This window comes from Manis pentadactyla, chromosome 3 (assembly GCF_030020395.1).
Source record: "Manis pentadactyla isolate mManPen7 chromosome 3, mManPen7.hap1, whole genome shotgun sequence".
In the NCBI taxonomy this organism is placed as follows: Eukaryota; Metazoa; Chordata; class Mammalia; order Pholidota; family Manidae; genus Manis; species Manis pentadactyla.
Genome location: NC_080021.1, coordinates 187,165,499 through 187,178,006, shown reverse-complemented (window position 1 = coordinate 187,178,006; position 12,508 = coordinate 187,165,499). Strand labels below are relative to the sequence as shown.

The 12,508-nt window shown below is 50.5% G+C and overlaps 1 protein-coding gene across 6 annotated transcripts in view; it reads left to right on the top strand.

Moving 5' to 3' along the window:
- PAX5 (paired box 5) overlaps positions 1-12,508 on the top strand; it is a 168,856-nt gene that overhangs the window by 27,354 nt on the left and 128,994 nt on the right. For all 6 annotated transcript variants that reach the window (XM_036888476.2, XM_036888475.2, XM_036888471.2 and 3 more), the window contains exon 5: positions 2,630-2,758. In XM_036888476.2, the coding sequence (XP_036744371.1) occupies positions 2,630-2,758 (129 nt within the window). The remainder of the gene's footprint in view (positions 1-2,629; positions 2,759-12,508) is intronic.

Here is a 12,508-nt window from a genome sequence, read left to right as displayed (position 1 = left end):
ACTGTTCTGGTTGCCACATTCCTGTCAATTCCACTTAATCACGCCTCAGACTGTGTCACTTTTCCACACCTTTGTCACTCCTTCTTTACTGAAAACTTTAACTCCCCCCCCCCCCCCGCCACCCTGCCCCACAAGTGATGAGACAGGCAGAGACCTGGCTTTTAGTTCCAGCCCTGCCATTAACTCACCCAGTGAACTATGTAAATCTCTTCATCTTTCTGACCTCAGTTTCCCCATCTGTGGTGCTCTCCGAAGTCTCTGATCCTCCATGCTGGCTTCTTTGGACAAAGGTTAAGACAGAATTCTTTCCTGCCATAAAATAATTCTTCATTTAGTAATCCATTCAAAAGTGTTCACTAAGCCACCCCCACCACACAGACCTGGCGTTGGAAACTAAGTTACAAAGGAAGCAGGACAAAAATCCCTATTTTCAAGGGCTTCTCAGCTTAATGGGGGAATGTATCAAAGAGCAGTTTGTGAAATACTGAGATAAAGCTCAGGAAGAAAGTACAGGGTGCTGTGGCAGCTAAAGGGAGGGAGCTACTAGCTCTGTTGAGCAGGGGGAAGAGCTTTGAGGATGGTTCCTGGGGAATTGTTTGCTGCTTTAACTATTTCAGGCCACTTAGCAATGAATATCAAACTGAGAGTAACTGATAATATTCCTTCCATTGGGAGAGAGAAATAATTCTACTTATAGGTCAGCAGAATGCTTTGTCTCAGAAATTTTTATAAGAACCATATCTTATATGCATACAGCCTCTTATAGTTTACAAACTTTTTGAAGAGTGAGGAAATGAAATCTTAGAGATTAAATGAGTAGCCCAAGGTCATACTGCCTGTAAGTGGTGGAGCCAGAATTGGAACCTGCTCTTTTGAATCTAGTTTAATCACAATATATTGGAACAAATATCATATCATGGGCTCTGTCAGTAACGTGGTGAGCCATGGTTATATACGGTTCTTGTTTAAAGTGCCAAAGGACTTGTGATCTTCTTTCTTCCTCTGTTCTTTGCACCTTAATACAGAAAAGGTTGTGAGATTTGCATAAATCTATTTTGAGGAACTTCTTCTGGTGAAGGAAAAGAGAAGTTAACGATTTCTGCTTCTGTGTCTCCTAAGGAAGATCTAAAATCAAACACAACTGTGAAAAGAAAGGCTCTGCTCACTCTAGGTCTGTAGGCACAAGACACAAGAGCTGGGTGTGCTCCCCGGGAGAGCAACTCACGGCTTGGCTTCTCCTGCACTCACCACCGCACTCACCACTGTTGCTAGTCATTTTCTACACTTTAGAGTCAGAGGCGGTTCCACCTGCCTCCAGCTATTTATAGTCCAAGGAAATGTGTGAGATTGGTTTGTAGGTTTTAATGAACCAAGAATTCCCACAGCCCAGAAATGGAAATTCAGCTCTACCGCTTGCGAGGACCCTGACAACTGACTGGTCTCTCCCTTGGACTCTGAAGCCAGGACTTAATGGGAAACTTGGACAAAACCTCCTGTCCCCTGTTCTTATCCTTAGGAATTTAGAAACCTGGCCTCAGCCACAATGTCACCGACTTCTGCCCGCATTTCTGGGCAGGGGAAATCTAGACTTTTAGATCAGTAGACCAGAAGCTGAGTCCTGGTGCCACCTCTTATCAGCAAGATAACTTTGAGCAAATCACTGCCTTGTGGGGCCTCAATTTCCTCATTTGATAAATGAGGATAAATATAGAACTCTAGGTTATTGCAAGCAAAAAGCACTGCATTAATGTGAAGCATATTACTGTTTTTCATTACTAATTAATGAGGAGCAGATTACTACAGGGGTTGAAACTTTAGTTTCTGGGTTCCAGTCACCACTCTTATTAGCTGTGTGACTTTTGGCAAGTCACTTACCTTCTCTGAGCCTTGGTTCCCTTCACTTTCTAATGGGATAATGACATTACTTAGTTCAAAAGATTGTTCTCAGAGTTAAATGAAATAATGCCTCAATAATGCCTGGCACAGAGTAAGTTCTCAGAAAATGTTAGTAATCATTATTATATATATCAATACATATTATATCAATATTACGTAATTAACATTAAGTATTTAAGTCCAGGTAAATGAAGGAGAAAAGACAGAGAGCAACTGTAAAAAGAAGAAACAGTCTGCAATTTGGAGTTTTGCAGGCTGTGTATGAACGTGCAGGTATTTTTGTCTGCATGGGTGGGTGGATATGTAAGCAGGGAGTGAACCTGCCTAATGAGCAAGTGTAAGTCTCTTTTTAGCCCTGGCTTGTGGTGGAGCCAGCTCCCCTCTCTCCTCTCCATCCCCCAGCACCTTGTACCCTTGGCCAGGATTTGAGCTAGTGCTCTTCTTCCTCCCGTGTTCCTTTCTTTACCATCAGTCCTCCTCGCTGGCCATTTCCCAGCCCCCCAGCAGCAAAGAACCAAGGCAAACAGCTCAGGGCCGCTCTCACCACACAGGTGCAGCCACTGCCATGGGGCAAGCGTCCTCAGTGCACAGTCGCCAAGTCCCTGCACTCTCGCAGCTCTGCAGTCGCATCCAGCCCAGAGCGGGTCAGCGCCATTGTTTTGGCAGAAGGCCCAAAGTGCCCGCCCCTACCGCCCTCCTGCTGGGCCCTGACCGCCCTTCTCCCTCTGCACAGTGTCCACAGGCTCCGTGACGCAGGTGTCCTCTGTGAGCACGGACTCAGCTGGCTCCTCGTACTCTATCAGCGGGATCCTGGGCATCACGTCCCCCAGTGCTGACACCAACAAGCGCAAAAGAGATGAAGGTAAGAGATGCCGATGCTGCCCTGCCTGGGATGGACCTGATGGGAGCTGTGTCTGGGCACACAGTCAGGGGGTGGAGCAAAGGTGCCCGCTGAGCACCCCTTTACCTGCAGAGCCCCTGTGGCCTGAGCTTTGTGGCCTGTAAGGAGAACTTCTGTTTGCAGACAGATGCCTGAGGACAGGATTTGGAGGTTGTGAGCACAACAGCCTGCTCCCCTTTGTAGGGGGGCCCTGGAGAAGAGAGAGGGTCTGGGTGTCCTGCAGCTAGAGGGGCACATGTAGGGTGGCGGGGGTCAGCGGGTGCCTTGTTTGAGGGACTGTGCACACCTCTCCCCGAGAAGGCCTCTAGGGATGCTCAGGTCAGGGATGGGTTGAGAAAGCTAATCATCTCATCTCAGCCCTTGGTCCTGGATAGAAGGAGTTCAGGGGCCTTCCCAGGATTACAAAGATGACCATCTTTCCGGTTGGTTTATCTCTACTTCTTGGGGTGCCACCTGGGCCTGTGGAGCTGGCCACCTCTGTCCTGGCCATGGGCCCACCTTAATCTAGGTTCTCTTTCACTGGATGGGCTGCCAGCACCAGCTGACATTAATGTGTTTGAGAGGAGGAGCGACCCCCTGGGATTCTGTAGAAACCTTCCTCAGGAAAGGAAAAAAAAACGGACCATGGTCTAGGGCCTTAGAGCAGCGTGACAGAAATCTTGATTCAATGATTCTGTTCCTTGACCCAATTCCCTTTCTCGCCTCCCTGTAAGGCATGTGTGTTCTCATGAGCACATGCCAGAGTACTTAAGATCTGTAACTAGAAAATTGAGTCTGCCCAGTGGTGGGCTGGGCTGTGGTCTGCATGTTCCGGGCAGAGCAGAAGCTGGGCCTATGGCCTCCCTTTGGAGCCTGGGGGCGTGTGGTGATGATTCACAGCCTCTGGAACTTGTCTCACCTCTTTCACCTGCTCCTGACACTCAGAGCAGATGTCAGAAGTCTTTAACTCTGTGGGATTGCTGTGCTGTGTTACTGCAGGAGGTGGTGGGACTACCATCTCTGTTGGTTTATGGGGCTGAAGGTGTCATCTTTTCTGCCACTGTCACTGGACTTGCAGCAGATGTGCCTATGCTGGGGCCCAGCTGCGTTTGATCACCGTGGAGGGGTGGGAAGTATGAGGCTCCCTCAGGGGCTGAGGGATCCAGGCAGAAATATTTGGAAAAAGAAGAAAATCTAGTTAGATGTTTACTACCAAAACAAGTCCTGGTTTGGGGGAATCATTTTACTGTGCTTGTGGGGCATTCTGTTGGCTTTCTATCTCTCATCCGTGGTCACTGTTTAGCCTCTCAAGCTGCTTTAAGATGTGCAGGGGGGTTGGAATGTGAGTGTTTTAGTCTAGACTGCTCTGTGCTAGTCAAGTCAGATCATTTCCTGAGGACTGTGGCCCATTTGGGGTATTGACTTTTAAGAAGGACAGTGACAAATAGAGATGTATCCAGATGGTCATAGCTGAGATCTGGATCTCATAGCACCTGGAGACTCTGGGGATTTTTTTGACACAAAGAAGAGAAGAATGAACAGGACTGGACTGTTGCCTTCAAATATCTGAAAGGGTCATATTGAAGGTGAGTGGGATGAGACTTTGTTGGGTGGCCTCAAAGGCCAGTGTGTGGCAGATGGAGAGGAGATTTCAGCTCAGTGTTAAAAGAGCTTTGTAAATATGAGAATGGTCTGGGGCACAAAGGGGCTGCCTTGGGAGGTTGTAAGGGCCCTGTCACTACAGGTATGTGATAGAGCCTAAGCGACCATGCTGGGCTGTTGTACAAGAGTGTCAAGAATCAGATGTAGGACTGGATCATCTGAGTTCCTTCCAGTTTTTAAATTTATGATCAAGCCCTGATCCCCAGAAAGATGTGGGAGGTGATCCAGTCTGTGATCTGGGGTCTAACAGAAAACAATCTGATGGTCCTGGAAGCTCACAGGATTAGGAAAGGTGGGAGACCCAAGCAGCAACCAGAGCCTCCCCACCACCCCGCCTGCTCTGCATCACCGAGAATGCTTCTTGTTGGGAGAGAGGTGAGCAGACGTGCCCTTGCTCAGACTGGCAGACTGCCTGGGCAAGTACTGTGTAGTTTCCCCACTGCCCTTTATAGCCCCCTGGATCCTTGAATTGGTGTCAAGGGGAGTTGAAGGGCAGAGATCGCCACCCTCATTATATAGGAACAGAAACCAGGGCCCCAGGGAGTTCTGTAACACTGGCAAAGCCACAAGGCTGGTATGGCCCAGGGGGTTGGGAAAAGCTAGAGAGCTTCTGAGGCCTCAGTTCCCTTGTATTGTCCCTCTCCCTTCTGCCCCTTATCCCTTCCAGAGAGATGCTTTGGAAGTGGAGCAGCCCAAGGCTGGGTAGAGTCCAGGGACAGCGTGAAGAAGAGTTTCAAGCTGGAGGGCATGGTCAGCATGGCGAGAAAGTACGAACCAGCCACTGGGGAAACATAGGAATCGCCAGGTGCCTGGGAGGGCCAGTCTGGTGAGGCCACAGACCATGGCATCATTTTTCTCAAGAGCCCTTGGCAACCTGAGGGAAGGGCCAGAAAGGCATAGAGGACCAAGAGGAAGACCGCTGAGGGTCCTAGTCCCTCATTTCTCAGATGGGGCTCTGTAAGGTGGAATTGGCTGACCTACTGGGGTTCACAGTCACCTCCAGCTGGGACTTGGGTCTTGCCCTGTGGCACCTCCTGGAGCCACTCTCCGGCCCAGGCCTCAGGGGAGGGATGGGTGGTAATAAAGTCCAGCCACAGAGGGCCTGCCCTTTAGAGCTCCCAGGCTGGGGGGCAAGACCCACAAGCCCAAATTCCTCTGATGGGCAGGCAATGTGTGAGGGGGTGCTCTGATGGGGGGTGGGGGGGCCCTGGAGTGGGAGAGCCAGGCAGGGAGGGGCTCTGGGAAGGCTCTTCATAGGAAATGACACTTTATCAAGGGAGAGATATTTTGCACTGCTTCTGTTTTTTAGTTTTAAGTTAATTAAAATAAAATCAAATAAAAAGTTAGTTCCTCAGTTGCACTAGCCACATTTCAGGTACTTGGCAGCCACACGTGCCTACTGTATTGGATACCAACATACCATGGCTTGAGCACAAGTGTTCAGCACAGAGCAGGTGCTCAACAAATGCTCCTTGGTGGAGCCGGTTGGTCGCATGCCTGCACAGGGTTCACAGTTGAGGAGGATGAGTGGGAGGCTCTTTACTCCCCTTAACCGGGAGTGCTTCTGGTTGGTATTTTGGGCTTCCACAGAAAGCTCCATCTGAATAAAGTGCTACAACAAGAACAAACGAGTTAGAGCGCCGTTAGGCAGTGTGTTGCTGAGGGCTTCTTCAGTCTAGAAATTCTAGGATTCTTCCCAGGACGTTTTCCTCCAAGACAAGTAAGTCTTGGGGATGTGGCCACTGTGTCCAAATTTCAGCTGAACTGTTCTGTGACTGATAAGGTCCCTGGGGCCTTCAAGGTCAGAGCTGGGGCTGGTTGAAGGAAGCTGTAGGGAGGCAGATTATGGCTCAGTGCAAGGAACAGCTTTCAGACAGTAGCCAGGCTGAGCCAAGGATGGAAGCATTAGCTTGGGAAGATAGTGAGTCCCCTGTCCCTGGAACTGTGAGCGGGGGCTGGAGAGAGGGGGTGCAGAAAGTTAAGAGGGCATTTGGTTTGGACTCTTTTTAACAGTCTTTTCAGGCCTGTTAAAATGTAGGTACCAAGCACTTCTGTGACTGCCCTGTGTCTGGAAGTGTTTCCTTCCTGCTGCCCTGACTCTGAGTTGGCCATCCATGTGGACTTGATTGGGCAGGGGCCACATAGCAAGTTTCTAATCACAGCCTGACCCCTTGGCACCCGGCATGGTGCAGAGATGCCAGGAGGCTCGTGGATGGCACTGAGTCAGACTAGCATGCTGCCCAGGCATGGGACACAGCTTGTCTCTTGGTTGGGCCCACCTGAGAGCTTTCATGAAGAAGACTGTGGCATAGGCCTCAGGAATCCCCCTGGGCCAGGGGGTCAAGAGCCTGAAGCAGTGCCGCCCTCCCTGGAAGGCTCGGAGGAGGTGGTGGTGGGGCCAGACTTGGCAGAGCTGTGAATAGCAGCCATGGGTGAAAGGGCAGCCCCAGGCCCTCTGCTCCTGCCTGAGCCTTTGATCTCTGGTGGGGCCTCCTCCCACCATCTCCAGGGCCTCCATTCAGGTCTCCTCCCTCTCCCCCACCACCTCAATCCCCCAGGGTTTGAAAGGCTCTGAACACACTGAGGTCAGCCGAGTGCGAATCCCTTTCATTTGCTCAGAAAGCTGCTCAATCCAGTGCTAGTGTGGACTGTGGGGGACAGAGCTTCTTTCTGGACAGTAGAGGGTACACTGCAGGTGGCCCTCTGGGCCCTGGACTGCTATCTTCCTGAAGACCCGTACAGGAAGGACAGCCAAAACCCAGAGGTGGCCTGTCCTTTTCAAGAGATATCATGTCCAGCAAGACCATCCAGGGGAAGTTTGAGGGCATTTAGTGGGGAGTCCTGTCATGACTGTGTCCATCCTCTTTCTGGCTGTACCTGTCTTCTCTGTGTCTTTGTGTCTCTCCCATGTCTTTCATTTGGGGGTGCAGCTCATACAGTGTTAACTGCCTCCCTTTATGTCCTGTTAACAGATACTTCCCCTGCATCTGCTTCTGTCTCCCGGTCCAGCTCTCACTCTCTTTCTCACATCCACTTTCCTCTCAGTCTCTCCCTCTCTCTCCATTGTTTGTCTTTCTCCTCTCCCCTCCCCTCCTCTCCTCTCCTCCCTTCCCCTTCCCTCCCTTCCCCTCCTCTTCCTCCCTTCCTCTCTCTCTCTCACACACACGTTCTCTCTCTCTCTGTCTCACACACACTCATGCACTTTCTCCCTTTCTTACCACCTCCTTCTCCTCTCTCTCTTGTGGGCTGGGAGCCCCAGCTCAGCCTGCCTGCAGACCTCCATGGGAACCATCACAGGGGCAGAAGGGCTTTCAGAGGCTCACAGACCACCCCGGGCCCAGGCCCCCTGACCTTGGGCAAGCCCTGATCTTCCTCTCTTAGGACCCTTTTCCTCTGCAGGAATTCAGACTGTCTGCTGCCCCTGGGCTTGGGATAGAAGGTACAGAGGTCCCTGTCAGATTTCCCAAGAGGGAATGGATGTGTGGGGAAGTTCAGGCTTCCTGAGACAGGAGTTGTAGTTAGCCTTTGATTCCATAGTTCTTTGATCTCTGAAAAGCCCCAAATAAGATGGTGAGGTGTTGAAACAAGGACACAGACTCACAGGCCTGGGACTGAGTGGTTCAAAGACTTCCTGTGGTGAAATTATTGGCAAGTAACTCTCTGAGCCTCCATTTTGTCATCTGGAACAAAGAGATGGCACGAGCCTTGTTGAGTTATTGGAAGGTCACACAATACAAAATGAAGTTACACCCACAAAAAGTTTAGCCCCAGCGCTTGGTTGTAGTAAGTGCTTAGTAAGTGGCCACCAAGGGAGGAAGGGGCTTGAGAGTGTGAGGCCAGTCACAGGCTGAGGGCAAGCAGGTTCCAGCCATAGTTCCATTGGCAGCCGAAACTAGCTGATCTGCCCACCTCAACTTCCTGTTTGTAACAGTCTGCTGCTGTGGGCGTCAGGACTGAACAACAGTGCCCCCAGGTGTCAGCAGCAAAACGGGGGCCACTCCCTTTCCTTTGCTACCCTTCCTTCAGGACCTTGGTCTTCCAGCCCCCTGTGATGGGAGAATAAAAGGGCCAAGCCTCAGTTCCTCATGAAGAGAGGCCCTGGGTACGCAAGGCAGTGGAGGCCTCCAAGATGGAGGGCCAGAGGGCAGATCACCCGGGCCTGGGAGGACTGGGTCACAGGGTCACCAGCTTGGCCCTCAAGACTCCCTGTCAGAGAAAAGGGCCTTGGAGAGCATCTAGGACATGTCACTGCAGTTATTACTCAGGTAGGAAAACAGGCTTGGAGGAGAGAAGGGGTCTGACCAGGTCACACAATAAAAATGCAGAAAACCTAGAGAGAGAGAGAATGGGCTCCTCAGAGCGTCCTTGGCATCCTGCTGCCATCTGATGTGACAAATCTCAATTTTTGCTTTCTCTTGCTTTCTCTCTTCTGGGCCCATCTACTGCCCCCACTGATGAAAGCCACTGGCAACTTGGACCCAGCCCCATTGCCCCGTCAGCCGATCACCCGGGGAATGGCTGACCCCTGACTCACCCCCAGAGCTAACCTCAACTCTCCACAGTGAGCCTTGACCTTCCCACCCTGGCTGCCTGTTCCTCCTCTCATCCCTTCTGTGCTTCCACTCCCTGTGTATTCTCTGAGCTTTCCTGTCCCTGGGCCATGATCCGTGCAGGGCCCGCCCCCTGGAATGCTATTCCCGAGGCTGGTCTGTTGACCTGGCCTGATCCAGAGCCAGCCCACTTCCTGGGGGATTTTCAGTGTTGGACCAGTGGTTCTTCACAGCTGGCTAAGGTGATCAGGTTCATCAGGCCCATCATGGACCACTGGAGACCTGACCTGGCCTGATGGGGCTGTGTGTATGTGTGTGTGTGTGTGTGTGTGTGTGTGTGTGGTCAGGGAAGTGGGCAGTCAAGTTCTCAGGCCAGAGGAGGGTGGGATAGGGGAGGCAGTAGGCCAGGGCCAAGGAGCCACAGAAGAACAGTGCTATTGAAGTTGCTCAGTCCACACCCACCAGATAGGCACTCCTACTGGTCCAGGCCAAGAGGGTGCAGGTGTTGCCCCAGGGCATGTAGGGGGCACCTAGTGGGCCTTCAGTCTCCCAGCATGGCTGGCCACCTTCCCTTGTCCTTCTGGCCTTGTAGTCTCTGACACGTCAGCCAAGCCCAGGCAGACAAGTGTCAGAGATGTCTTTGGTAAAGCGAGGGACCTGAGGCCAGGTGGTCAATTGGAGAGACTCCTTGGGCCTTTCCCTAGGGCCTAGGGCTTGTCCCTTGGGTTGGGGGTCAGGTTTCAGTTCCTCCCAGCCCCCAGGTCCCTGAGTTTCATTTTGATTCAGTGAGTGAGAGCCTGTGGGAAGCCATCACCACTGAACACCCCTTCCACCCAAGCCCCCGCCTGTTTGCACACTTGCTGTGCTCAGGCCCCCTCCCCTTCCCCAGCCGAATCCCGGCCCTGTGTGAGGATCTCAGTTTAGGAAGTTGGTTCTGACGTCAACCAGAACAAGAGCTTTGGGGCCATCTGAAGGGACAGCAGCAGGGATGGTGTCATTGCGGGCAGACTGCTTGCCAGGGAAGCTCAGGGTGGAATGGACCTGGCTTTCTTCCACACCCCACATTCCTAATGCCCTGTGGAGCAGAGAATCCCATGGTCCTTTCTGGCCTTGGAATAAGGCCAGAATCTGCAATGCAGGGATTTCACAAGGCTCCAAATTACCAGAGGCTTATGAGGCAGGCGAAGGAATCAGGGGGGAAGGAGATAGAAGCTCTGGGTCCCAGTCTTGACTCTGTGGCTAACTTGCTGTGATCTTGGGGAAACCCCTTCTCTTTGGGCTTCAGTTTCCTCATCTAAATATAAGATCAAGGGATTCCTAAGGTTCTTTGTGGCACCAAGATTCTAAGCTTCTCCTGGTCTTACCTCAAGTCCTATTGATAGTATTTTAGGCCAGTGGTTCTCAAACTTTTGGTCTTGAGAACCCTTTAAACCCTTAGAAATGATCAAGGGCCCCAAGGAACTTTACAGTTTATGTGGCTTAATCAAAACAGATAAAAATGTTAAATCTTTATTTACCAATTCATTAAAAATAATAGTAATAAACAAGTAACATAAATAATATTTTTGAAATAAAAAAACTGTATTTTCCAAACCAAAAAATTTAATCAGAGTGGCACTGGTTTATGATTTTGCAAATCTTTTTAGTGTCTGGCTTAATAAAAGACAGCTAGGTTCTCATATATGGTTCTGTATCCAATCTGTTGTAATGTCACGCATTCTATAACCTCTGTAGAACTCTACTGTAAGCTTGTGAGAGAGTCAGAGTGAAGAAGGCCAACAATATCTTAGTATTATTGTGAAAATAGTTTTGACCTCGCAGATCCCCTGGAAGGGTCTTGGGGACACTCAAGGGGTACCTGGACTAGACTTGGAGAATCTCTGCTCAGGCTGCTGCCCACTCTGAGCTTGCTTGCTTATCACTCATAGAGAGGGAGAGCAGTTAAATGGTTTTAGTTAAAAGAAAGGTACCATAGTTTTCCCCACTTCTGGCTGCTGAAGGCAGTGGGAGCCATGTCAGGGCTTTGAGTTGGGGGAGGGAATGACAAAACATGCGGGACTTTGAAAATCCTCTTCTAGCAGATTGGGGTATGCAGGGGCTTGCACCTTTCCCAAGCTTGAGCTCCACAGAAAGGCACAGCTATTGCGTCTCCTTTCATTTCCAGCAGTGTATCTGTAGGGGCTGAGGTCTGATCTCCCTCTAGCAGGCTTCCTTTAGGGCCAACAGCAGCTGCCCTGTGCTCCCTAAGAGCCTGGGAAGTGGGCATTTGGGGACCCGACCACATCTCCCCATTGCAGCTCAGCTCCACACCAGCTTGCAGATCCCTGAGACCTCATCCTGGACATAATTTTGGTGAGGAAAACACCAGCAAATGATACTGACTAGGAATGAAACACAATAAAATGAAACAAGAGAAGTAGGTATGGTATTTATTTTGGCTCCTGGCCTTTGAGGAAAAGCAGGTCTGAAAGGCAATAAAGGGGAGATTTTTGTTCTAGTTCCATAGGTACTTCTGGGTGTTTCCAGAATGTCAGTGGTTGATCACTGTGTGTGTGTGTGTGTGTATGTGTCTAATTACACTTTGAAATGTACAGTTTTCATCTTCATTGGTACAAGTTTATCATTTGCATTAGTCCTTCTTCGGATTAATGGTCTGAAATGGAGGAGAGGGAGAAGAAGAGAATGTCCTAAAGTAACCTGAGAGGAATTGACAGAGGCAGGATGAAAGGTGCTAGAGAAGGTATGTGTGAGAAAGAGACTGACTGCAGCGTCATGAACTGGGCTATGAGATGCAACAGGCACTGCCCCTTGTCAGACTAGAAAGGAAGATGAAAAGCGACTCCCCGGTCAGATACTTCCCAGCACCAGCCACCAGGTGGCACCATTGACCCAAGACAGCTTAGTTGCTGTCCAGGGATGGGGATGAGGGGTAAGAGGGCAGTGTGCATAGGCCACTTGTGAGCCTGGTATGCTTCTGTCTCGTGGGGTGCAGCGGTGGCCAGGTGGGCTGACCATTTGCCTGAGTCTCACTGTTCTGCCAGGGTTTAGTCAGGGCAGGGGGAGGCTGGACATCACTGTTGGGGATCAGTCTGGTCCTCCTCACCTCTGTGGTGTAGATGTCTTGATCAAACCTTTCTGGTCCTTTATTCTATTCTAAGCCTTTAGCTTCTGTGTGACCTTGGGCAAGTCACTTCTCTCTGAGTCCTGTTTTCTTCATGTTAGGATGTGGAGATTTGAACGGGCCATTTTGGGGTCTTTGGGCTCTCACATTCTGTGGTGTGCCAGAGAGAGCACTGGGGTTGGGGCTGGATACAGGATCTTTTGGTGTCAGCTGTGTGACCTTGGGCAGGTCACTTACTATCTGTGGGGATTACAGTAACATCAGCCTCACAGACTTTTATATAAGAGGACCTTGGAAAATGCTTTGAAATATTCTTTGGTCCTGTAGGAGAGGGAGGGGCTGCTATTTTTTTTTTTCTCCTGGAATTTAAGTTAGCTGGCAGCAGGCATTCCACTATCC